Raw genomic sequence first — 27,410 nt, 5'->3', positions numbered from 1 at the left:
TTGTTCCAAGCAAAGAAAAAAGCCACTAATTGTTAGATTAGATACAGGAATTCTGGACCTGACTCAGACAGCCATCCTAAACTGGTCAGCTCTGAAGTAAGTCCCATTTTATTCAGTGGGGCTTAGTCCCAGGCAAGTGTTTTCAAGAATTGCAGCCTCAGTTGTAAACCTGATTCTTTCCAAAGTGGAAATGTTTTATTTTATAGAACTGTGATGTTTTGGGGGAAAAACAAAACCTTTCAAGGACACTGGGAAATACTGTAACAGAGGTGAAAGGTGGATCTGCCACCCCTCCCGTGTATTATTGCTGTTTCCAATTACTGTGGTACTCCTGGTATCTAGATCCATCCATCCATCGACTCTCACTTTCTTTTAAAGACAAATATATTTCTTTTTAACAAAAAAAGAAAAATCGGAACCCTCCCCGCCCCTTCCCCTCTTCGTCCCCTCCCTTTCTCCGTCCGTTGCTCCCCGCCAGACATATGGGATCAATCAGCGCTTAAGCCTCGGTGCCGATGTGTTTGCGCTGGGAATGTTGACAGGCCGGCAGACACCGGAGGGGCTCTGGTGACAGCAACAACTTCAGCAGAGAGCGAGCAAGCGAGGGGAGGAGAGGAGAGACATTCATATCTCGGATATACACCCCCCTCCAGCACTTCAGGGCCGGGCGGTGGAGGAGAGGAGCCGCTTTTGGGATTTCGCTGCTCCCAGCTGAGGCGGCAGAGACGAGAGTGGGCGTAGAGCGAGCCCCCGTCTTCTCCACGTGCGCGCCAAAAGCAAGGCCGGGTCGGAGTTGGGCGAAAAGAAAAGGGCGCCACGGGCGTGAGGCTGGGGGACGGTGTCCCGGCGGGATGTGGCCCCTGCTGAGCGTGCTCTTGTGGGGCGGCGTGTGGGGCTGGGCGCCTTTCCAGTCCATCGGCCTCTACCGCCCCCTCAACTTCAGCTCTTTAGCGGCGCTAGCGGCTTCTTCTTCGTCGTCTTCTTCTTTGGCCGCCGCCGGGGCGGCGCTGCAGCTGCTGCCTGCCGGCGCGCCGCCGGAGAGCAAAGTGGAGAAGTTGGGCCGGGCTTTCAAGCGGCAGGTGAGGCAGCTGCGGGAGAAGAGCGGGCGGCTGGAGCTGGTCTTCCTGGTGGACGAGTCGTCGAGCGTGGGCCAGGCGAACTTCCTCAGCGAGTTGCGCTTCGTCAAGAAGCTCCTCTCCGACTTCCCGGTGGTGCCCACCGCCACGCGCGTCGCCATCGTCACCTTCTCCTCCAAGAACAACGTGGTGCCGCGCGTGGACTACATTTCGCCCCCGGCTCGGCCGCAGCAGCACAAGTGCGCCTTGCTCAGCCGCGAGATCCCGGCCATCGGCTACCGGGGGGGCGGCACCTACACCAAGGGCGCCTTCCAGCAGGCGGCGGTGAGTGACGACGACTCGGGCCGGGCGTGCTTTTTGCATGTTCCGTCGTGGGCGCGCTGCTGATTGCAGTCCGCACGCACGCACGCACGGGTTTGTTGGGCCGCGCTTTTTCTGAGAGTGGGCCCCATCGAATAATTTGGGACTCCTTGGATTGCGCCCTTAAATCCTCTTTCCGTAATCTGAAGTCACCATGCCCGTTTGGGGGGTCGGGACGCGCAATCATTAGCCTGCATTTAATGAGCACCCACCCCCCTTTTGTGCCGGTTTTTGGGACCTTGGTTCATAATGCCTATCCATCACAGGGCGAAGGAATTCCTTGCACCTGTGCATGATGGTGAAGTGGTTACAGCGCGCGATGGAAGACCCAGATTTGAATCTCCCCTCTGCCACAGAAATTTGCTGGGTGGCTACTTAGGGCAGTCCCAGCCTAACCTGCCTAATAGCGTAATTGTACAGATAAAACGGAGGATGGGAGAACTTCTTTGTGTAAACTGCTTTGGGTTGCCCTCTGGGGAGAAAAGCATGGTATAAATATTTAAATAAATAAATATGGGCCATTCCAAAGAGAATTTTTTAATATCTTCAAGTGGAACCCAAGGCTCCCAAATGCTAGGCACATGAACAGCTACGCCACTCTTGCAGGGCTGGCACTAGACTGTCTGGCACCCCACCCCCTGCAATGATTTATTTCTTTATTTACATTAGAGTTTTATCCCGCCCTCTCCGCAAGTGGACTCAAGGCGGCTTACAACAGTCGTTTACACGATTTAAAACAATAAGTCAATAAAATCTATAAAACATTAATACAATTAAAATTTTAAAACTATTCCACGGTGCTGTACCATTACTATGTTGGTGGTTCTGCTTTTCAGATGATTGGTCACCGGGAACTCTAGCTGATGTCGGGTGGCAGCTCTCTCTCAGTTTAAGCATCAGAGGCCTGTCGAAACTTCCGTCTTATAGGCCCTGTGGAATGTAGGAAGGTCCCGCAGGGCCCTTATGACTTCCGGGAGAGCATTCCATAACTCTGGTGCTGCCACCGAGAAGGCCCTGGCTGGTGTCAAACGCAACCTGGCTTCCTTTGGTCCAGGGGTGGACAGCAGATTTTTTGACCCTGAACACAGTGCTCTCTGGAAGATATATGGGGAAAGGTGGTCCCCCAGATAAACAGGTCCCTGACCATAAAGGGCTTTAAAGGTCAATACCAACACCTTGAAACGGATTCGGAACACAATAGGTAGCCAGTGCAGCTCTTTCAGCACTGGCTGAATGTGCTCCCATCAAGGGAGCCTCATTAACAGCCGTGCCGCAGCATTCTGCACTAACTGTAGTTTCCGAGTCAGCGTCAAGGGTAGCCCCATGTAGAGAGCATTACAGTGATCTATTCTTGAGGTGACTGTAGCATGGATCACCATTGCTAAGTCATTGTGCTCCAGAAAAGGAGCCAGCTGCCGCACCCGCCGAATGATAACATCACAGAGTCACGTGGGGGGCACCCAGCTCTTCTCTCCCAGAAGGCTGGTGCCCTAGGCGATCACCTAGTTTGGTTAGTGGCAGGGTCAGCTCTGCACACTGGTTCTCTCGCAAAGAAAATGAACCTACTTTAACTTAAGTATGACCAGCATGTTCAAAGGATCATTTGAGAACAATTGTTAGTGGAGAGTGGATAGAAAGTGGAAGGCAAATGTGTTTATGTGAGATGTGTTTGAAAGCAGTGTGACAGCTTTATGTTCAGATGGCAGGGTGTTTTTATGCCCTTTCAGCCTCACTTATGTATGTGGATGCCATTATTACAAATGAAAGTAACCCTTTAAATATAAAACAAATATTCTAGCTAGCACAGGTTTTACCTTGACAGGAGACATCCAGAAACACATTCATACTAACTCATAAAAGGAATTCAGGTGGGGTAGTGGTGTTGGTCTGAAGCAGCAGAACTAAGTTTGAGTCCAGTGGCATCTTTAAGATCTTAAGACTTTGTTGGTCTTAAAGGTGCCACTGGACTCAGATTTGTTCTTATCAAGGGAATGTTACATGTGAAAATGCCTTTGGCCAAGAAGAGTTAAGCTTCACTTGTTAAAAGAGCCATAGAGCATGTGGACATACCTGAATTCATAGCAAATGCATAAGTAATGAAGGGCCAAGCTGCAACAGCTAACTATGAACCATCTTGTTGGTCTGGATTAAACTCAAAGCTGTGATATATACTGATGGTGTAGTCACATTCTAGCTAGTACTTGCTAATAAAGCTGTCTAGCTGCATCATTGAGTGCTGTGTTTGCAGGTGGTGCAATGAAAATGGCTATTGAAGTTATGAGCTAGATCCTAGATGAAAGAAAAACACAACTGTTTCTGTGCTGCATCCAGCAATTACTGGATACTGCACTATTATTGAGTTATAGTAACCATTTACAACTCGGTTTTCTGTGTGGACAAGACAAACCGGTTGCAATTGATTGCTGTAGCACAGTGACTGCTGAATATTGCACTATGTGTGGCTGCAACTCAGCTAGTGCCCAGCTCCAAAAAAATCCCAGGACTTTGTGTGTCATTTTCATTGTGTGATCAAACCTCCTTAGATAGGTAGCAAAGGAGATATTGCAAAGGAGTATTGTTCATTGCTATTACCTGGCCCTAACCATTTGATTTAAAATCATAACCTTCCAAGGCACCTTTTCATCTTAAACATATGGGACTTTCACACATTTGGATGTAGTTTTCTCCTTGCTGCTATTCATCCAAGGCAAATTTCCAGTCACACTATACATGTTGCAATACGCAATATAGAGGGTTCCTCAAATGAAAAAAAAGTGTAGGTGCTGAAAAAGGCTGGGCTGTACGGTTGTCCCAATTTGTTCCTTCCTAGCAGTGCTAAGAACAGCCATCTTAACATCACTTTCTGTTTAAATGTCATCATCCAGGAATACTGTATAACCTATATCTTCTTTATCTTTCAAGTTTTGCCCCAAGTAGTTTCATTGTTAGGCTAAGCTAGCTACTAAATATGAAAGTCATATATTATGTGCAACGTGTCCACCAGGACTGCTTTTGCACCAAGGATTCCCCACATTTCAGCCACCTGTCTCACACTTTTTTCAGATCCCCAAATGATGTTGTCCTCTGTTTGTGTAGGGGCCATTGGCAGCCTGTTTCTCCAACAACAAAAAAGTATTTCAAACCTGTTAAAAAGTGGTATTTCCTGGAAAGGGGACTATCAGCATGAGCAGTTTCTTGGGTCTGAAAGGGAAACTTCATTTATAGGACTTCCGTGAAGTACTTATCAATTGCAGCAGTTTGTATAAAAGAAGAGAATTCCCCAGCCTGGCTTTTGGACAGGGAGAAGGGGCAGAAGATCTCTTCAAGGTCATGGCAAATATGTTGAGTTTTTGTAAGAAAATTTTATAAAAGTGATTGTGTTATTTCTGTGCAGCATTACCCAAGCTCTTGAAGGTTTTCTTTAAAATATAACTGAGAGAATTATTCACACCTAATCCTGTCTTTCAAAGGGGAGGAGGGGTTGCCTCTGCAAATGCATGGATGATTTTTTAAAGGTATTGTGTTATTCCTGTGCAGCATTACCTATGCTCCTAAACATAAAATTAAAACACAGTGGGGGAACAATTTTAACTGTCAAGTGACATCACAGTTGTCATGGTGGGGTCTTCAATGCCCATTACATGTAAAAGGGAAGCCATGGCTAACAATGGAGAGAAAATAGATGACCTTTGCTGTTTAGGGGGATTTATCACGGGATTGCATCAGCACCTTGACTACCAAAGAAAACATCCTCATGTGGGAGCAGCCCAGAAACTGAAATAGGCATATTAGCTGTATTCCTCAGGATCTTTATATGTTTTTGGTGGTATCTGTGCTGAATATGTTGTCCACTCACATAATTGAGTTGCAGTAGGCTTGTGAGACGACTACCAAGTTTTTAAATGGTTACTCAGGGAATAGAGAATCAGCAGATCAGCTATAAACAAATGGGGTGTGTTGACTCCATAGCTTGAGGATGACGTACTGATACCAATAATGCATATGGGAGAGCTGTGGGTTGCTCTGTGGTAGAGCATTTGCCTTGCACACAGATAGTTCTAGCTAGGCTCAGTCCTCAGCATTTCCAGTTCAAAGGATCATGTAGCAGTAAGAGTTGCTGCCAGTTGGAGCAGAAAATACTGACCTTGTGATCTGATCAAGGATCAGGCAGCTTCATGTGTTCATGTCTTTCACTTAACATTTATATACTTAGGCTGTGATCACACACACTAAATAATGCACTTTCAATCCACTTTCAATGCACTTTCCAACTGGATTTTACTTGTGTGAAGTGGCAAAATCCAGTTTGAAAGTGCATTGAAAGTGGATTGCAAGTGTATTAGTTAGTGTGTGTGATCACAGCCTAATTTACTTTTTTACACATTATACAAAGTTATGCTTTCCAATATGACTTCCAATGCATCAGAGCAATAAAGCTATCACACTACAGCTGCTGAGACATTACATCTCTGCAGTCAGCTGCAACCCGGTCAATCACTGGTTCCATACAACTCTAAATATAGATTACAGTCTGGCAAATCCTTTCCACTGGCAAAAGTGCCAGGCAGCACTTTCATAAGCAACAATGCTGGGATATGTGCTTTGTATATTAAAATTATTAGCACACTTGCACTACAGTTTAAAAAGAAAATTAATATAAAGCTCCCCTCTATGCAAGTGGGTGGATCACAGGAGTTTAGGAGGCTTGCTCTGATACCCAGCATTGCTACACTTTCTTAAATACACAGATCAGCAGCAGCCTGACTTTTTTCCTCCCTCCCAATGCCTGGCATACTTTGCTGCTTTGTCTCAAGCCTCCTGCTTCCGAGTTCTTGCCTCTCCCCTCCTCAGGGCTAATTTGCATGTTTGGGTGCTGGATTTTCTGCCTATTGTACAAGTCAGAAAGAAAGGAGATAGCCAGGATGCTGGTAGGCAATAACCCTGAGGATGGGGGGCTGCTGCAGTGTCTTGTTTGGTGTAGTGGTTAAGTGTGCTGACTCTTATCTGGGAGAACCGGATTTGATTCCCCACTCCTCCACTTACAGCTGCTGGAATGGCCTTGGGTCAACCATACAGTGTGTCACAGAAGTGAGTACATCCCCTCACATTTTGTAAATATTTAAGTATATCTTTTCATGTGACAACACTGAAGAAATGACACTTGGCTACAATGTAAAGTAGTGATTCTACAGCTTGTATAACAGTGTAAATGTGCTGTCCCCTCAAAATTACACAGCACACAGCCATTAATGTCTAAACTGCTGGCAACAAAAGTGAGTACACCCCTAAGTGGTAATATCCAAATGGGGCCCAAGTAGCCGTTTTCCTTCCCTAGTGTCATGTGACTCGTTAGTGGTACAAGGTATCAGGTGTGAAGGGGGAGCAGGTTATCGCTCTCACTCCCTCATACTGGTCACTGGAAGTTCCACATGGCAGCTCATGGCAATGAACTCTCTGAGGATCTGAAAAAATGAATTGTTGCTCTACATAAAGTTGGCCTAGGCTATAAGAAGATTGCCAAGGCCCTGAAAGTGAGCTGCAGCTCGGTGGCCAAGACCATACAGCGGTTTAACAGGACAGGTTCCACTCAGAACAGGCCTTGCCATGGTCAACCAAAGAAGTTGAGTGCCTGTGCTCAGCATATCCAGAGGTTGGCTTTGGGAAATAGACATATGAGTGCAGCCAGCATTGCTACAGAGGTTGAAGGGATGGGGAGGGATCAGCCTGTCAGTGCTCAGACCATACGCTTCACGCTGCATCAAATTGGTCTGCAGGGCTGTCGTCTCAGAAGGAAGCCTCTTCTAAAGATGATGCACAAGAAAGCCTGCAAACGGTTTGCTGCGAATAAGCAGACTAAGGACATGGATTTCTGAAACCATGTCCTGTGGTCCGATGAGACCAAGATAAACTTATTTGGTTCAGATGGTGTCAAGCGTGTGTGGCAGCAACCAGGTGAGGAGTACAAAGACAAGTGTGTCTTGCTTACAGTCAAGCATGATGGTGTGAATGTCATGGTCTGGGGCTGCATGAGTGCTGCCGTCACTGGGGAGCTACAGTTCATTGAGGGAACCATGAATGCCAACATGTACTGTGACATACTGAAGCAGAGCATGATCCCCTCCCTTTGGAGACTGGGCCGCAGAGCAGTATTCCAACATGATAACAACCCCAAATGCACCTCCAAAATGACCACTGCCTTGCTAAAGAAGCTGAGGGTAAAGGTGATGGACTGGCCAAGCATGTCTCCAGACCTAAACCCTATTGAGCATCTGTGGGGCATCCTGAAACAGAAGGTGGAGGTGCACAAGGTCACTAACATCCACCAGTTACGTGACGTCATCATGGAGGTGTGGAAGAGGACTCCAGTGGCAACCTGTGAAACTCTGGTGAACTCTGTGCCCAAGAGGGTTAAGGCAGTGCTGGAAAATAATGGTGGCCACACAAAATATTGACACTTTGGGCCCCATTTGGAAGTTATCACTTAGGAGTGTACTCACTTTTGTTGCCAGCAGTTTAGACATTAATGGCTGTGATCTAGGTAATCTACTTAAATATTTACAAAATGTGAGGGGGTGTACTCAACTTCTGTGACATACTATAGCTATCACAGGAGTTGTCCTTGAAAGGGCAGCTGCTGTGAGAGCCATCTCAGCCCAACCCACCTCAGAGGGTGTCTGTTGAGGGGGGAGAAGATATAGGAGATTGTAAGCCGCTCTGAGTCTCTGATTCAGAGAGAAGGGCAGGGTATAAATCTGCCGTCGTTTTCTTCTTCTGTTGCTAGAATTGATTAACACCCTTCTGAGTACATTGAAGTCAGTGGGCTAAGAAGGGTGTAATTCTTCTTGAGATTGCACTGTAAGTGACTGAAGCACCTGTCATCCTCATTACTTGTGCTGTTGTTGCTGCTTTCTGGAGTGGAGGAAGAGAGTTTTTTAAAAACTTAATTCAGGGGTGTCAAATGTCTGGCCTGCAGGCCAGAACCCATCTGCCCAGGGCTTTAATGAGACCCACCAGGCTCTTTTCTCCCCCTCCCTTTCCTGTCTTAACCCTTTGAAGCTCCAAGGCTGCCGAAGTTCCCTGCTCTTTCTGCTTTGTCTGGTTGCAACAGGAAACAAAGCTGCAAAGAAAATGTGGAGTGGATTTTCCATTAAGACATCTGTGAGCAGATAGATAGGGCCCAGAGGCCTTAGTGGAAAATCCATTCCATGTTTTCCTTGCAACTTTGTCTGTTCTGTTTCTCCGTTCCTGTGGCCCAGCTGAAGCTCATGCTTCTCCGAGTTGCGTCCTTGAAAATAAAAGGTTGATGTTTCGAGCCAGCTTGTCTCTGCTCAGTGGGTTTAGGAACTTGTGCCTATTGAGTGCTCTAACTTGGGAATCCACAGCCAAAGTGGGATATTACACTGGAGAGCCATTGCCAATCTGAGTAGACTCGGGGGGGGGGGGGAGAGAAGCTTGTAATGCCATTTCATTTTCCCCCCAGGCTCGCAGCTTTTTATATTTTTAATTTCTGCTGTGATCTTTATGCTTTTTTTTATGTTTTATTTTAAAAATTGCATTTTCTTATCCCACTATTCCCCCACCATTCCATTTTAAACAAAATATTGCAAGCGTTTTAAGCATGTTTGTATTTTAAGCTAAAAATAATATCTTTAATTGAGTTTGTGACCTTTATAAAGTTTATGTCTCTGCTCCCTCACATTACATTTTATGACACCCATGACCTGGCCCCACAAAATCCCATTTGTGTCAGATCTGGCCCTCCTGAGTTCAACACCCCTGACTTAATTCCTAAGTACAGGTGTGCACATCAGTAGCGACAGCCAGTGTGGTACAGTACAATGTGATGCAGTGGATCAGGGAGATCCAGGTTTAAATCCATACTCTACCATGAAAGGTTGTTGGGATCCACTCACACACTGTCAGCCTAACTTATGTCACAGGGTTGGTGTTATATAGGAGATTGTAAGCGAACAACGTAAGCCACTTTAGGTCCCCATTGGAGAGAAAGGCAAGGTATAAATGAAGCAAATAAATAAATAATAATTTTCACCTATATTTGAGATCAGGGCCCATTTTGCATGCACATCTTACTGCAGATTTTCAAAGCAGTACGCATTTAATCTTGACTTGCATACCATTTTTTCTCTCTGCTGTATTTTAAAAAAAACATTTTTCTAAATTAGAGTGGAATGTCATTTGTGACATGTGGAGGGTGGTGTCTAAAGTTGTTGTTTTTTTTTAATGTAAGTAGTTGCCCTATTGCAGCTGTATAGTAATATGGTTCAGGTTTTGTGCTTGAATTTTAGTGTTGGTTCCTTGAATGAAAGGGAACAGGAAGGAAGGCAAGGTGGGGTGGGAAATCCATTGTTGTAATCGACCAGACTTTTTCTGAAACTGACAAGCAGCTGCAAAGCCCCATTTTCCATATTACCACACATTAGCAGAATCTCTGCTGTCTTATCACCGCAATAAAAAAATGGGGAAGAGTTACACAAACTCATAATATGGGGAAACATGTTGAGTATACAGAATGCATGGTAGAACCCACTGACACCTGCATTGCAAGCTGTGATTGATGGCAATACTCCACCATGCTTTGCACAGGCCTGCAATTGTACCTGCTGGAATGGCCTTGGGTAAGCCATAGCTCTGGCAGAGCTTGAAAGGGCAGCTGCTGTCCTTGAAAGGGCAGCTGCTGTGAGAGCCCTCTCAGCCCCACCCACCTCACAGGGTATCTCTTGTGGGGGGAGGAGATATAGGAGATTGTAAGCCGCTCTGAGTCTTTGTTTTAGGGAGAAGGGCAGGGTATAAATCTGCAATTCTTCTTCAGCATTAAAGAGAAAATGTTTTCAAAGCTTTCCCATCCCACTCTCTGTCTTTACAGCTCATGTAATTTCATTCTGCGCTGATGATCCCCCCTTATTTTGTTTGTGTGCAACACTGAAATCCTTTTTTTTTTTTGCTCTGGGGATGCTGCCATTTGCCTTCTTTTTGATCCCCTTTTCAAGTCAATTCCAGCAGGGAACTAAACTTTACACAGCTCCTTTAAAACTTTCCTGCCATTTTATTTTTTTTTTAAATTCAGTAATCGTAGGCTAGTGATAATTTCATATTGCTAGACTCATGCTGCTTGTAAAATATTAAAAAAATTAAAATGAGGGGGAAATGGAGCTTGTAGACTGATGAAGGGGGGAGGGTGGCAGAAGGTACAGAGTAGGTGGAATGACCTCGATGTGGGTGGGGAGTGACCTTCAAGGGGTGGCAAAAGGGCATAGGGGAATCCAAGGGAATCTGTATACTTTTGAATTACTTTCAACTTGGAAGTGAAACAAGAGAAAAATTGGCACAAAAACACATTCAGAAAACCAGGGGAAACAGTAACCAGAAAGTGAACTTGAGTGCTGAAGGGGGGGCGGGGAATCAATGCAGAATGACAAAGAAAACCTGATAAGACATGCACAATGAAAGTGAGGGGAAATACCTATGCATAATAGGCCCAAGTCTATTTTTTTGCTCTGGGGACGCTGCCATTTGCCTTATTTTTTATCCCCCTTTCAAGTCAATACCAGCATTTGTTGTGGCATTTAATGGGATGTGAGGTTTTGAGATATGGAAAAAGTAGAATATAAATATTTAAATAAATGCCATAATGTGGGATGACAGCTGGGAAAGTATGGGTATGCTGTGGTTTGGTAATGATTCTGTCTGGGTTCCTTATAATAATTGAGTTTATCTCAGTTTGAAAAAAGCTAGTGTAGAAGGAACTGTGGAATATACCTTCTGAAAATTAGCCTATATCCTATATCGACAAAAGGGATCTTCCCCAGTTTGTCAGTTCTGAATGAACCACAGTCAGTTGAAGTGATTCAGATCATGAGTTTGGCTCTGTAATCACAAATATTTACACTGTCAACCTAAACAGAGTTACACCTTTCTAAGTAAATTGATGTCAACAGACTTAGTAGGGTTTAACTCTGTTTTGGATTGCATTATTGAGGTATGAAATTTGACGGTTGCATATTTTTGTCCATAACAATGAATGCTACATCTTTTAACGTGTAGTAACTTGCTTGTATGTATACACACATGCAGTTTTGCTAATGAAGTGTTAATTACATTTATAATTGCATACACATTGATAATTTACTTATTGAAAAAGGACTACACATGATTACAAGTATACATAGTATATCCCTGGAAGTACTTTCAAAATTTGCATGGAAGCTATGAAGTGCTGAAGTGTGGAATATGGCAGCTTGAGAAGAATCCTAAGAATCTGTTTTAAAAGAGAATGTCCCAACTGATAGCAACAAGACTTGAGTACTTTGGTTTGCTTGGAGCACATTCAAAGGTCTTTGTGTGTGTACTGCTGCTAAACAAAAAGGTAAAATATATGTGCGTCTGTATATGTTGGTAGTCGGTTTCATTAATTTATTTTAAGCAGAAACAGATGAGATGCTATAAAGTGAATTTTATATTTGATGCCCACGGGGCTTTTTTTGAGCAGGAACACACAGTTCCAGCTGGCTTGGTGTCAGGGTGTGTGGCCTAATATGCAAATGAGTTCCTGATGGCCTTTTTCTACAAAAAGCCATGTGTGAAACAGTGGTGATGTCAGGGTGTGTGGCCTAATATGCAAATGAGTTCCTGGTGGCCTTTTTCTACCAAAAAAAAAAGCTTTCACTAACATCATTCAAATGTAAAACCAGCCTTGTCTAGAAGCATGGGTCCTCAGCCTTGCTGAAGCAGTGGGAGTTCTTGGAGTTTTTATTTATTTATTTCATTTGACTTATAGCCTGCCCTTCTCTTAAAACAGGCTCAGGGCAGGTTACATCATAAAATCAGACAGCCAAGCAGTTAAAACCAGATTAAAATTATATAAACAGCTAAAACTACAAAAGCTAAAAGTAACAGATCCAGCCTCAACAGACATGGCCTATCAGGCCAGGTTCATCAGGTCCTACAACACTAGAATGGGTGGGGGGGCAATGACAGGTAATGTCTACCACCTCAATTGAAGGCCTGGCAGAAGAGCTGTGTTATACAGGCCCTGCAGAATTGGAGTAGGTCCTGCAGGGGTTGGATCTTCAAGGGGAGCTCATTCGATCAGGCAGGGCCAGGTCCGTAAAGGCCCTGGCCCTAGTCAAGGTAAGTTGAACATCTCTTGGGCTGAGTACCACCAAGAGGTCTTGAGTAATTGATTATAAAGACCTATGGGGCTCATATGGGGAGAGGTGGTCTCAAAGGTATGCTGAGAATAAGTAGAGGACACCACTGAAATTGACTGCCATGTTGGCAGGTAGTCAATTTCATTAAAAAATGTATACCAAGCCTCCTCCTATGATGGGGGCAGCTGTTTCGGAATGGGCTCATCCTGCAGACCCAAAAGTCATGCATTTTATGGTTTCTTGAAGCACCCTTTTCTTCGGTAAAATGAATGAAAGTCAAGACTGTTGTTTTGCTTTGGGAAGAGATACTTTGGAAAAGAAGCATGAGCAGATGTTGAGGAGTGGGCTAGAACATTAATTTTTTAAAATGTCGTTTTTGCTTCATAAATTTCAGATGAATAGGAAAGGTCTCCTGTGCAAGCACCAGTCATTTCCGACTCTGGGGTGACATTGCTTTCATAATGTTTTCATGGTGGACTTTTTTTTTACGGTGTAGTTTGCCATTGCCTTCCCCAGTCTTTTACACTTTCCCCCCAGCAAGCTGGCTACTCATTTTACCGACCTCAGAAGGATGAAAGACTGAGTCAACCTTGAGCCAGCTTCCACCGGAATCAAACTCAGGCCGTGAGCAGAGAGTTCAGACCACAGTACTGCAGTACTGCTGCTTTACCATTCTGCACCACGGGGCCGTTTCAGATGAATAAGGCTATGCTAATTAGTCTCTTTGAAGTCAATGGGTCTGACTTCTGAATACGTATTCTTAGATAATTCTTCACAAAGCTTGTTTTGCCTTTGGGTGTTATTGAATACATTACAGAGTACATAGGTTGGGTTTGGGATCCCCACCCTGTATAATGAGCAACAATAACACCTGAGTTTCTAGATCCATGTTGCCATGTTTGGACTGGGATGGAGGCTTGTGTGGAGGAGCTTCAGGCCCTCTGGTGATATTCCTGACCTTAAATGGTTTAGGGGGAACTATTGGCCTATTGGGGAAACCCAACCTCACTGTTATACATTACACATGGTGGGACCCAATCCACATAGCTCATAATGTGTAAATTAGCCCTTTGATTCTGATCAAAGTCAGAGGTATACTGTTATGTGGTTAGGATCCTTGTTTAATATGACCTAAAACTGAATATATGATAGAAAGTTATAGTATCTCTAAGAGACCTTGTAAGTCACTTCAGTAGTGCTAAGATTATCTTGTTTTAAAAACTCTCTTTAGGTGGTTTGATACTATTCCAAAATAATTCATTGATACATGAAGAGGAGGGTGTTTGGCACCCTCGGTATGGCTCAGTATACCACATATTCATTCAGACTGCTGTAATTTATTCTCTCAATATTTAGTATAACTAGGCATTTTGCTTTGTCTGTTTTTTGGCAGACAAATTACAACTTGGAGATAATTTATACTGCCCTATAGGGATTCTAAAAGACTTCTATTATGTTAAAATACCGTTATTGAAATGAATATAGGAAGTTGTATTTCAGTGTAACTGCCACCTTTTTTCTCTTCCTCTGAGCTATTATACCACTGTCTTCTATTTTTAAACTCTATTGTATTATACCTTTTTTTTTTGCTACTGTTCCTAAAATGCCCTACAATGAGAAATTTCTCATTTAACCATTTAAAAATGCACAGATCTTCATTTCCTTCCCCAAATTTCAGAATAAGTAATTTTGTTACACAAAAAAGACCTAAACTCTTTCTCAAGTGGCTCTTAGAAATATAGTAAATAAATAAGTAAATAATTGATGGGCGCAAATGGTAAGCCTCAAGATACTTTACTTAGGATAGTTAGGGTTGCCAACTCTGGAAATACCCAGAGATTCTGAGGGTGGAGCCTGAGGAGAAAAAGGGTTTGGGGCAAAATGTCATAGAGCCCATCTTCCAGAGCAATGCTTTCCTCCAAGGGAAGTGATCTCTGTTGCCTGGAGATCAGTTGTAATAGTGGGAGATCTCCAGCCACCACCTGGAGGTTGGCACCCCAAAGGATAGCCCAATTAATGTGGAAAGTGCTGTCAAGTTACAGCTGACCTTTTCAGCTAGTTTTCAAGGTAAGAGACAAACAGAACTAATCAGCCACTGTCTGCTTCTGTGTAGCAGCCTCAATAGTCTTGTGTCCCAAGTACTAACAGGAAATGGCCCAACTTAGCTTCTGAGATCAAACAGGATTGGGCTAGCCTTGGTCATCCTGGTTAGGACCCCATTAATGTAAGTGGGACTATTTAAAAAGGAGTGTTTCAAGTATTGTAGCCATAATCCTTGGACTGCATTCTTGGACTGGATCCAAATCTTAGTTTCTGTTGGTGTAAGGAGGACATATGTGGCAGGGGGTAAAATCCTTACTGATTTCTCCAACCTGCAGGCCCTCAGATCACACCAGGTCTGTTCTTTGAGAAGGCTGCTTGGGGGCAGCATTTCAAAAAGGGTAAGTGGGCTGTAGTCAGAAGGAAAAGCTTTTGTTCCGTGAGTAGAATCTTTTGTGGTGCTTTGTACCCAATCCAAGGCCAGATGTAAAAATTGGGCAATCCCAAAATAATATTGTGATCTCTCCACCCCCCTGGAATACTACATTTTCAGTTGCCACACTGGTTTCATTGGGAGGGTAAAAAGAGCTCTGGGGAAGGCAATGGCAAACCACTCTGTAAAAAGTCTGCCATGATAACGTTGTGAAAGCAACATCACCCCAGAGTCAGAAACAACTGGTGCTTGCACAGGGGACTACCTTTACCTTTTTAAAAAGAGCTCATGCCCAGGTGTCACAGGAGTATAGCTAGGGCTGCCAGCTTTGGGTTGGGGAATATCTGGAGTTTTTGGAAGTGAAGTCTGAGGAGGGGAGGGACTTAAGTGGGGTATAATGCTACAGAATCTACCTTCCAAAACAGCCATTTTCTCCAGGTGAACTGATCTCTGTTGCCTGGAGATCAGTTGTAATAGTAGGAGATCTCCAGCTACCACCTGGAAGTTGGCAATCCTGTGTAGCATGGGTCTGTTCTGGGTTTTGTAAGAAAAGAAGATGGGAGGCTGGTCCAACAGTGTAGGTGAGTGACAACTCCTAATTCTGTGTTTTTAGAGAGATACTAATGGTAAGAAAATTATCTTTAATTCACTGCAACTGAACAGGCAGATGAGCCCCACACTCAGTTATTCGCCTTAGCTCTAAAAATATGCTTTAAATTTGAATGCTTGGCATTAGTCTCTCAATAAAACTCTTGTTAAAGTTCCAGAACAGCCACTGAGTTGTTTAATCTCTTTCTCTCTTGGAAATGCAATTACTCTCTATGATAGAAGAAACAAAGGCAGTCATATTACTGTTCCTGGAATAGCCAAAGGAAGGAATGCAATAAGTTATTTTACCAGGTGGTGTGAGAAGGAAAAATAGTGGGGTTAAGAGAAACATTTACTGAAAAAGCAGACTTTGAACAGACAGGTTAATCAATTACAAGATGTTAAAGGAGTTAATTGCATGGTTAATTAATTATTATTTCCCTAAAAGTGCATTTTAGAAGCACTGAGGAAGGGAATGCGAGCCTTGCTTCATGGTTCAAAATCATCTGTTACTGATAAGCATTTGTTGGGAATATTCTTCCTAAATCTGCCTGCTGTGAAGTATGTTTTCTTGCCAATTGTAAGAAGCAGAATACTGGGCTAGGTGGACTTAGTAAATAGATTTCTTCTGTGCACTTACTGCATCAGCGAGTCAGACACAAAAACATCACAAAATCATTATGTTCAGTAAAATGTCTATTGGCCAGAACTGCTCTAAAATGGATCATTTATAATTGTGAATGCTTTTCAGAATATCTATATGCTTTCTTTCTCCTTGGGACACTCTCACTAAAATATAGATTTTATTTTCCTGACATGTCCTTGATAAAAGGGCATTAAAGACAGACAGAGGGGAATTCTTTAGATGCTGGGTTTAGGCCTAAGACTAGGATTGCTAGCAGTGCCTTGGCAAATGTGAGATTTTGAGAGCAGTGCCTGGAGAACATAGTTCGAGGTGTTTGTGACATTTTTGAGGAAGGTATGATATTTCTGGGTGATACTCTAGGAATTTCCCTTAGAGACATGGAGAAATTTCCTATAGAGACATGGAGAAGTTCCTAGAGCATCACATTTTGTAGCCATTTTCTCTCCTGTGCCTCAATTTCTCAAGGGTGGAAGAGTGGGGCTGAGTATGAAGATTTATCCACTGCAGTCAGGCAAATGGGCAACCCTACCTAAAACCTACTAATACTTTATCTCTATGGGCTTTGTTTATAAAACCCTGAAAAACATTATGCATTAATGGTGCAATATGAAGTGCTGCAAACTGGTATGGCTATCTGTCTGGAAGACGGAGAAGCAATTTCAGGGAACAAAAAAGTTAAAACTTCTGGTGGGGAAATGCATGAGTGAAGATATAATAGTCAGAGCTGAGGAATATAGGAATAAGACAGATTGTGGACCAACAGGTCTACCAGATGGATTCAGTGGATGTGGGATACTGTTTACCTGGATAGTTTCATAGCATGTGATGGTGCTTAGGACATGTGGCTTTGCTAGTTTTGGGGAAGGAAAATTTGGAAGGATAATAAAAATGTAAGAAATATAATGGAGCACAGCAGTGCCAAGAAGATAGATGCTTTCATTATAACAATAAAGGAAGGCTATCTCCCTCTCTGCCTTTTGTGTGTATATGTGTGTACATTAACAATGGGAATGGTTGCATATAGAGGGATTGATAGAGTGCTGGGGAAAGATTGTTGTGTAGTAAGGGATAGCTTAGTTTTATATGCTAAAGTAATTAAAATCTGTTACAATTTTTTGGAGAAACATGAATACTTATAAACTTGGATCCTATAGTAAATCTCCACTGATGGCAGGATTTCGGTAATTGGAATGGGACTTCCTTCTTGTTGCAGCCCCAAAATGCCCCCCAAATACTCCCCCTGAGAAGGGAGAATCAATTTAAAAATTCCTTTCTGTTAGTGGAAATTTTCCATGACATCCAAGCTACATATGGTAGTTTAAATATATTTGGATAAGATAGGTTACATTTGTTTAATCAGTCTGTAATCCTTTGTTACAAAATAAAGCAGATTAACTTTTGTGGGTAACTGATGCTGTCAAGTATTGACCCCCCTCAAAAAAAAACAATTAGGTTGTGATCAGAATCCTAGATAAAAAAAATCTTGAAACAGATATCCTAAACAATTGCTTCTGTCTATGCCCAATATTTGCATTGTAATATAGGGATGAGCACAAAGCTTGTTATGAACCTACTTTCCTGCTGAACATTATTGGTTCGTGACTGCGGGTTCGTGCCCATTCCTATCCACAACTCTGGATATGGTTTTGGAGGTTCATGTGGTTCATGTTGGGAAATGAGGGGAGGGAGCAAGAGGGATTGCTAAAATGCAAGCCATTTTAATTATCCCTTTTGCTCTCCCTCCCACACTTCTAAACATTCCTTTTAAATGGCTTTTGCAACTGAGCATAGCATGCAAGTGAAGTTCGTGTGGCTGAACTTCATTCACATGCAGTGTTCCCTTGCAAAAGTCATTTAAAGGAAATGTCCCCATGTGTGAAATTGCCTTTAAATGGCTTTTGCAAGATCTGCCCCCCCCCCCCTTCTATTCTACTAGCTTTGGGTAGCCACCACCAGCAGAATGAAGGGAGAATCTTTCCCCAATTTCACAAACTGGTTCGGTAAATGGGGAGATTTGTGTGACTTCACAGCCTCAAACCATCATGAACCTCCATTTCCCTGATTTGTATTGAATAGGGAGTCGGGAAAATAATTGTTTCTGTGTTAGCAGTGGGATTGTGACTCATTGTCAGAGCATCTGCTTTGCATGCAGAAGATCCCAGGTTCAGTCAGGTAGTAGATGATGTGATGTGAAAGACCTCTGCCTAAGACATGGGAAAGCCTTTACAAGTCAGAGTAGAAAATACTGATTGGATCATGATATATAAGTGGTATAAAGCAGCTTCATCTGTTGATTGGTTGATATTCTTATAAAGTATCTGTAGAGTAAATTTTAAGCTGCATGGAGTGTGAATCAGCATTTGGCTTGTTAACCATATTGTCTGCTAACACATTGTTGATTTTTAGCTGTTACTATTGGGTGGTCCCACAAAAATCTTGTTAGGTCAAACATCATTAGCAAAGGGAGTGTACCCTGCCTAGAAAGACCATTAGCAGGTCATCAACTTGCTAACTCTTGGCTAAAGAAGTTATTTTTCAATTCCTTCTTGTAGCAAATACTGCTTCACTCCCGTACTAATGCTACCAAGGTGATATTCCTCATTACGGATGGTTATTCCAATGGAGGGGATCCCAGGCCTATTGCAGCATCATTGCGTGAATTTGGAGTGGAGATCTTCACATTTGGGATATGGCAAGGCAACATTCGAGAACTGAATGATATGGCTTCTCATCCAAAGGAGGAACACTGCTACCTCCTTCACAGTTTTGCAGAATTTGAAGCTTTGGCTCGCAGAGCCCTTCACGAAGGTAATCTAATTTACTTTCCTGCAGTCCTAAGCTCTGCTCACGACCTGAGTTCGATCCCTGGCGGTAACTGGGTTTTCAGGTAGCCGGCTGAAGGTTGACTCAGCCTTCCATCCTTCCGAGGTCAGTAAAATGAGTACCGAACTTGCTGAGGGGAAAGCGTAGATGACTGGGAAAGGCAATGGCAAACCACCCCGTAAAAAGTCTGCCGTGAAAACGTTGTGAAAGCAACATCACCCCAGAGTCTTCATTTCTGATCAAACAGAATGCATTAGATTCTCTGTAGGATGCTTTTGAGGCTGTCAAATTATCTATACTTCATTTAAAAAAAAAAATGCATAAGTTTATTATTTGTTTTAATTAGAAAATAACCTTTATAAATAGCAGATTAAATTTCAGTTGCTGGAAGAAACTTGTTTCTTGGGTATATAACATTGCTAAATCCTAATATAAAGCATTTTTAAGTATCGTGGTTGTTAATGGAAAGTACTGTCAAGTTGCAGCTGATTTATGGTGAACCCCATAGGGTTTTCAAGGGAAGAGATTATAAGAGGTGGTTTGTTTTGCCTGTCTCCATTAGTGACTTTGGACTTCCTTGGTGGTCTCCCATCAAAGTACAAAATATGGCTGGCCCTGCTTAGCTTCTGAGATATGATGGGATCAGTCCAGCTTGGGCCATCCAGGTCAGGACTATCAAGAATAAATACAGCCCTATTGTTAACACCCTAGTCTATATTAACTCTAATCATTTGAAGTTCTCTGACCAATTTCCTGTGAGCAAAGCTCTAGCCCAAAACGCCTTCTATCCCAGAGCAAAGTCATAATCGATCTGAGAATCTGAATACCCAAGTTATTTAAATTTAAGTATAATTCAAGTATAAATTTGTAGATTATGTGGTATTGTTGTAAGGCAGTCTTTGTCTTAAAGCAATGTTTGCCCTATTAAAACTTGAGCATAAAATGTAAATACAAGAAAAATCTTTATAGTCATGTTATATTTTTGTGTTAAGCACATTTTTTGCTGTAGTTATGTTGTTGTGGTTTATAACATCCTCTAATTTTCATGTTTGTTTTGTTGTGCAATAGTTTACTAACTCTTTACTCATGTGATTTACAGATCTGCCCTCTGGTAGTTACATTCAAGAAGATATTTCCTATTGTTCTTACCTTTGTGATGGGAACGAAAACTGCTGTGATATTATGGCAAGCTGCAAATGTGGTACTCACACAGGGCAGTTCGAGTGCATCTGTGAAAAAGGATACTATGGCAAAGGGCTACAGCATGAATGTACAGGTCAGTGTCTGTTTCTTATTTAATATAGATGGTAAGAACTATCCTTTACATGGCCAATTTATAGAAAAAAGTTTGAGTCCAGTGGCACCTTTAAGACCAACAAAGTTTTAGTCAAGATCTGAGTTTTCATGTGCACATGCACTTCCTCAGATACAATGAAATGGAATTTACCAGTTTTTACATGTAAGACAGAGGTTGATGATGGAAGCATTCAGTACATCACAGGGCACTTAGCAGTACAGAATGTGTATCAAATGCAAGCATTGCCAGGAAAGTTCTCAGTTTTTATCCAAACCTTTACAAATAGGCCAGGCCTGTGCAATTTGTGACCCACCAGCCAAACACCACCCTGTAGCCATGTATTAGGGGAGTGAGACCCAACTTGGTACCCAAGAGCACCATTTATTTATTCAGATATTTATACTCCACTTTCTCCATGGGGAGCGTGGTGGCTTATAATGTCAGTATCCCCTTCTTCCTTCTGTCATTGCAACAACTTTGTGAGCTAGGATAGGCTTAGAGAAACAGAGAGATTTATTTATTTATTACTTTAGTTTTCTATCCCACCTTCACCACAAGCAGACTCAGGGTGGCTAACAATCAGTGAAAACACAATTTAAGGTTACAATTTAAAAATATTAAAATTAACAATTAAAATACATTTCATGGTGCTACTCAAAAATTTTGGTATAGGCTGGATCATAACTTTCTTTCTTCTGACAGCGATCTTATGGTGATCATAATGCCACATAAATGATGTTGCACAGCAGTGTAGAGTGGCAAACCTTTCTCATTTAGGTGTCAAAATAACTCAGTTTTACAGGCCCTGTGGAATTGGGAGAGATCCCACAGGGTCCTTATAGCCTCTAGGAGGGCGTTCCACATCATTGGTGCTGCCACTGAGAAGGCCCTAGCCCATGTAGAGCACAGTCTGGCCTCCCTTGGTCTGGGGATAGATAACAGATTTTGTACTCCTGAATGCAGTGCTTTGGTCATTCAGTGAGCTTCCATGTCAGAGTGGGGATTCAAATCTGGACTTCCAAGACTGTAGTCTGGCAGTCTAGCCAGTATGTCACATTTGCTCTCACTGGCACCTGCTGGTTCACTTCCCATTGCCCATTTCCTTCTTCCTCAAACCCTGGCTTTTCTTCAGCTCACTGGAACCTTAGATGCTTCAGAAGACCTTATGAAGGGTGTTAAGGGAGCTCATCATCACTTGAAAGCGTTTGCTCTAATTGGAGCAATACTCTTCATTCAGTTGAAGGGAGTCACTCGATCCAACTCATGGTGTTTGCAAAACAATACATGCCTATGGGATGCATTTCTGAGGCTCTTAGCAAAATGAGATTACTACTTGCAGTGCATTGGAGAATTTAGTTGGTTAAATGTTTTTAGTAACTACAATAACAATCAAACACATCTGGCTTAGATTAGGCGTTAGCATGAAGATGGTTGATTTATGCAAATTGAATTTTCTAATGTGAGATTTCTGTATTTATTGGACTTTACAAGTAAAATGAAAATTTGCTTTAAATGCCACATGGGAGCCCATAGCAGGCAAAAACACATTCAGCACTGTCTGCACATGTTAGTTTTGCTTTTTTCTGAACACGTGCCACGTAAAAGTCATAATTTTTTAATGACTGCATTTGACAGTGTTATTTTTTATAACATCAGCAGTGCATCAGCAAGTGGAATTTTTTAAAAGGCGGCATATATTATAGGATGCATGTGAAAATCTGCATCTGCTACACATGTAATTGGAAGTGGAAGTTATGCTCGCACATCATAGAATCTCGCCTGAAGGGTTTAATTTTTCCTTAAAAACATGACTGAATCTTTCTAAAATCCTGCTGCATTTTTTTTTCAGAAAAAGGCAAAAGACCACATGTTTCTTACAGGGGATGAAAAATATGGAAATCCTACTTCCTGAAAGAGTTCAGCTTTTTCTTTTTTGACATTTGCGCATGGGTTCTTCTCTGCTCATAATATCAGGAATAGGAGAATGCTGCAGGCAGCTCATACTCTAAAAAGATATAATTGTGGATGGTAATTTAATTTGTAACACTCTGAATAAACTTACGCTAATTGAATTGAAACATCTTCTGTTCTGGATGGGGTTGGGCTACTTTTAAAGGAGCTTGTAGCTCCTTTTATAGCTTATGGGATGCCCCTGTATCCAAGCTTCCAATTGGATAAACCGGTGGAAGCAATGACCAGGGGTGCTTTTCGCTGGCTTCAACTGCTGAGCCAGCTGTGACTCTTTCTAGGCCAGAAAGATCTGGCCACTGTGTTGCATGCCCTGGTAAAATACAGTTTTGAATATTGCAGTGTGCTCTACATAGGCTTTTGAGCAGACTTTGGAGGATGGTGGAAGACAGGAGGGCCTGGCGTGACTTTGTCCATGGTGTCGCAAAGAGTTGGACTTGACTGTGCGACTGAATAACAACAACTACATAGGCTACTGTTGGTACAGAATACTGCAGCCACAATGTTGGCCAGACTGAGTCATAGGGTACATGTCATTCCATCTACACTGGCTCCCAGTTTGCTTCAAGGTTCTGGTATTGACCTTTAAAGCCCTATATGTGTTGGTGCCTGTCCACTCAGATCCACCTACCTGTCCACTCAGGTCTTCTTCAGAGGCTCTGCTTAGAGTGCCCCTGCTGGCTGAGATTAGATGGGTGGCAAAGCAAGAAAGGGCCTTTTTAGTTTTGGCACAAAAACTCTGAAACTCCCTCTATTGTTGTCTTCCGCCACCAGGTGAAGATATTTTTGTTTTGTTTAACATTCCTTCAATAACTGATATTAGTCCCCCACCCTGGTTGTGTTATGTGCTTTGTGTTTATATGTTTTATTTAATTGTTCAAATATTCTCTCTATATTATATTTTATATGCTGTTTTAACATCTTAAATGTTCTAATATTGAAATGTTTTTATGTTTGCTGCCTTGGACACCCTGTTCAGGTGAAAATGCCCCATATACATGTTTTTATAAAATAAATATTCTGGTGCATATTTTTACCTCAAACAGAATTCCAGTGTATCGTGGGGTAGAAAAATGTCTCACAATGTTAAAAAAAAAAAGTTCTGCAGTGAAAGTCTTTTTACAGTATCAAAAAACCTAGAGCAGGGGTCCCCAACATGTCGCCCATGGGCACCATGATGCCCTCTGACACCTTTCCTGTTGCCCGCCAAGTATTTTTAGAAAGTGGACAGGGCCAGGTGGGGCTTTTGCCCACCAAGACTTTTGATTGGCCATTGGAGATATGATTGGCTGTTCAGATTTTTAAAAATGTTGCTTGCACAGCACAAGCATCTTCACTATGTGACTGGAGGTAAGCTATGGCAGTTGTTTTGTGACTGGCCCTGCCTACTGTGCCCACCATGCAGTGTCAAAATTGCAGAGAAGCCCACAGGCTCAAAAAGGTCAGGACCCCTGATCTAAAGCCTGAGAATACATTTTCAAATGAGGTGGAAAATATATAACATTTGCAAATATAGCAGGGTGTTTCTTCCTCCCAAACATATTTCTCTGTCGTTAGGTAAATATTCTCTAGATTTTCCAGAAAGTACTTTGTGGGCATTGTTTACTAATATGCAGGTGACAATGGCCTAAGAAGAAAAGATTGCAGAGTCACTTCTCTAATGTTGTCTGCCAAACAAACTTCATCTGGGATAGCAGTTTGCCCCAGACCAGGGATCCAAGTTCACAGTTCTGTTTTTCATTTTCAGCTGTCAAAATGTGCCACCAATGCAAGCTATACTGTATCAGAGATCCATGGAATTTTTTAGTCTTGCATAAACCCATGGATATTTTACTATTTTCCTTAGAACTACTGAGCCCTTGTAGCCTGTCATGCAACCCATCATTTAAACAGCAATTTGCTATGCAGCAGTTTGATCCTGCTGTTAGAGGAAATCAGCCTAAAGCCACCTTATGCTTACAAAAGTAGTTAACATGGTTCTTTGGATTCCAGCCTGAAACTTGAGTATATGGCCCTAATGGCTACCTCTCTAAAAAAATTTTTTGCAAAATTTGCAAATACAGCATTTCCAGATGAATATATGAACATATGAAACTGCCTTATACTGAATCAGACCTTTGGTCCATCAAAGTCAGTATTGTCTTCTCAGACTGGCAGCGGTTCTCCAGGGTCTCAAGCTGAAGTTTTTCACACCTATTTGCCTGGACCCTTTTTTGGAGATGCCAGGGATTGAACCTGGGACCTTCTGGTTCCCAAGCAGATACTCTTACCACTGAGCCACTCTCCCTCCCCTGAAAGATCAGGCAGAGCTTGGCAGGCTGATCCATTGGACTCTGCATCTGTAATGAAAAGAAGAAGCCAGGATGTGTCTGTGCAACTTCTGTAGAGGCCATGGAAGACAAGTGCAGTGCCCCCCTTCCTGTTGGTGGTCCTGCATACCATCTCTATAAATGACATCATCAAGCAGAACCAGTTGAAGCTTCTGAGGAGTCTTTAGTGGCAGCTGTTTATAAACATCATGAGGAAATCTTACCCTTATTCAATATAATTGCTGGCTACAATGAATATAGCATTTTAACCTAGTGGAGGCACTTTTCTTACATAGCAGTTAACAATATTCATTCCATTCAAATTATAGAAATTTATTTTCATTGGATTGAAATTAGACTGAGGCTTGCCATACGGAAATAGAATGGTCCCTTTTCATTAACAATTGATTATCTACATCTAGTGAATTTAATGAGATCCTAATCATTAAAAGGCTATATAGCCAGTTAGGTTAGGTTTTAAATGTAGAAATATGTTCTGTTCTGTAATAGGAACCTTTGGAGTTCTGCAACTATTGAGGTAACAATTCATTTTTAACTATCATTGGTTTCTGGGCCTGTCTCCAGGAAATTATTGGTGTTGAAAAGATTTTTCTGGTTCTTTTTTGTTTGCAAAACATACATTCCAGCTCTTTCCTTGCCCTTCCCTAAATCTTTTGATGTTCAGTTTTGTAGGGGTGATGTAGAAAGAGAATGTGCATCTTGATTTTAGTGCAGTGTCTGGAGATGGCGCCAGGTTCTGAGTCACCCCACCAGCAGGGGTAGCTGGCCTCTGTAACTGGCATTGGCTGGAGGAGCCCCAGGGGACCCCCAACAAATCATCATCACCAGAAGCCATGAAGCAGGCTAGGGCAAGGCCAGGAAGAATCATTCATGTCCAGCTGGGCCCAACACCAACCAGACACTGAGACCAAAGGAGGGATGGGCCCAGGGAAAGCAGAGGCAGGCCTAGAGGGCATTCAGCCAATTCCTTCCAGCCCCAAGACACTGTCAGTAGAGGGTGGCTGGAGGAGGAGGGAAAGCTGGCCGCCTCACAGGGGGAAAAAGCAGGGGAGAGCTGCTGAGCCCTGCTGCTAGAAGCAACAGGAGAAAAATTAAAAATAAAAATAAGACCTTACCTACTTAAAATAAGTTCTAACCATAGAGTTTTTGTCAAGTCCTTGAGCTACCTAAAAGTGACAAAGGGTAGCTCTAGGAATTTCAAGGAACTCTGTGGTAAGAACTTCCTGTAAGTAGATGAGGCCTTGTTTTTCTTTTTAATTTTTTTTGGGGGGATGCCCCCCACCACAAACTGGTTGCCAGGCATTACCTGGCAGAGAGCAATCACCACAATTCAGGAATAGGCACAGTATGGCTAAGTAGGTAGGGATTAGCAGATGGTGAAGAAGGTTAGGGCTAGATAGACTCTAAAAAGAGCTCCTGTGAGAGACTGAAGAGGAAGGGAGGACACAGCTCTAGACTAGAGGAGAAATTCTGTCTGGGGACAGAGAAGGAATCAGATGAATCAGCCTCCTTCTCTTCCTATTCTGAGGCCTTTGGGGACCAACCAGAGGGACACAGCAGGACAGATGAGGGCTAGCCAACAGACATGGACAGGGAAGAGCCTTACACGCAGATGCATGCACATGGGCTTTAAAAAGGCCAGGGTTCTGTTTCTCTATTAGACATCTCTTTTCTTTCTGTACTGAGTTGGTATTCTGCAAAAAAGAACTTTTAAGAATTTATGCAGCAAGTAGAACAAAGGGGATTTTGTTTGTTTAATCTTTACCCCACCTTTCTTCCATAATGGAGCTTTGCCAGAGGTTCCTAGGAGGGCTCCCAGCTGAGCACTGACCCAGCTGCTTAGCTGACCATGGTGCTGCACAATTTACCTAGGGACCCATGCTTTGGGGATTTCCACCAGAACCTTAAAACAATTTTAAGATCCTATTTGAATCTGTTTTTGCCAGTTATCTTTAAAAGAAAATGGTGTATTCCAGCAATTTAAAGAGTTATTTTCAGGCAGTGGAAGTCTGTAGCTTCTCTGAGATGCACAGTCTGGGTGAGTGAGGTTTTAACCAGTGTTCAGAGTTTTTAATGTTTATTTAAACTATAAGATGCTTATGCTAAAAGATTTATTGAGCAGGTCTGACAGGAGAATGCATGAACTTGGATAGAAACCAATAATTGCCTTCACTTGAACTTTTGATGACTTTTAAATGTTTCCCTTTTTTGTACTATACAAAAGTATCAAGTACAATTTCAATATGTCTCCAGAGAATATTATCCATTACTTTCCTGCCTGGAAACTATTGCTTTTGCTCCGGAGTGGCTTATGATACTGTCTAGAACAGAGGTGTTGAACTTATTAGTTATGAGGGATGGATTTGACACAAATGGAACTTTGTGGGACTGAGCCATGCACGTCATAAAATGTATTACCAGATAGTGGAGATATAAACTTTATAAAGGATACAAATACATATATGCTTAAAACTCTTGTGCTATTTTGTTTAAAACAGAAAGGTGGGGGAATAGTGAAACTGCTTTAATTCCACTCCAATCCACTTAAATACACTGCAGCACAAAGTTGCAACGAAAACATGGAATGGATTTTCCATTAAGGTCTCTGGGCCCAGATGGATCAGTGCAGAGACCTTAATGGAAAATCCATTCTGTGTTTTCCCTGCAGCTTTGCAAACTCA

At 42.5% G+C, this 27,410-nt stretch overlaps 1 protein-coding gene across 1 annotated transcript in view; it reads left to right on the top strand.

Annotated features, from left to right (window-relative positions):
- The first annotated feature begins 851 nt into the window (after positions 1-851).
- Positions 852-27,410, top strand: part of SVEP1 (sushi, von Willebrand factor type A, EGF and pentraxin domain containing 1) — a 136,854-nt gene continuing 110,295 nt past the window's right edge. The window contains exons 1-3 of the mRNA XM_060236533.1: positions 852-1,400; positions 18,864-19,119; positions 20,234-20,410. Of these exons, the coding sequence (XP_060092516.1) occupies positions 852-1,400; positions 18,864-19,119; positions 20,234-20,410 (982 nt within the window). The remainder of the gene's footprint in view (positions 1,401-18,863; positions 19,120-20,233; positions 20,411-27,410) is intronic.

Source organism: Heteronotia binoei, chromosome 4, assembly GCF_032191835.1.
Source record: "Heteronotia binoei isolate CCM8104 ecotype False Entrance Well chromosome 4, APGP_CSIRO_Hbin_v1, whole genome shotgun sequence".
Lineage (NCBI taxonomy): Eukaryota > Metazoa > Chordata > Lepidosauria > Squamata > Gekkonidae > Heteronotia > Heteronotia binoei.
This window is presented reverse-complemented; position numbering and strand designations above follow the sequence as displayed.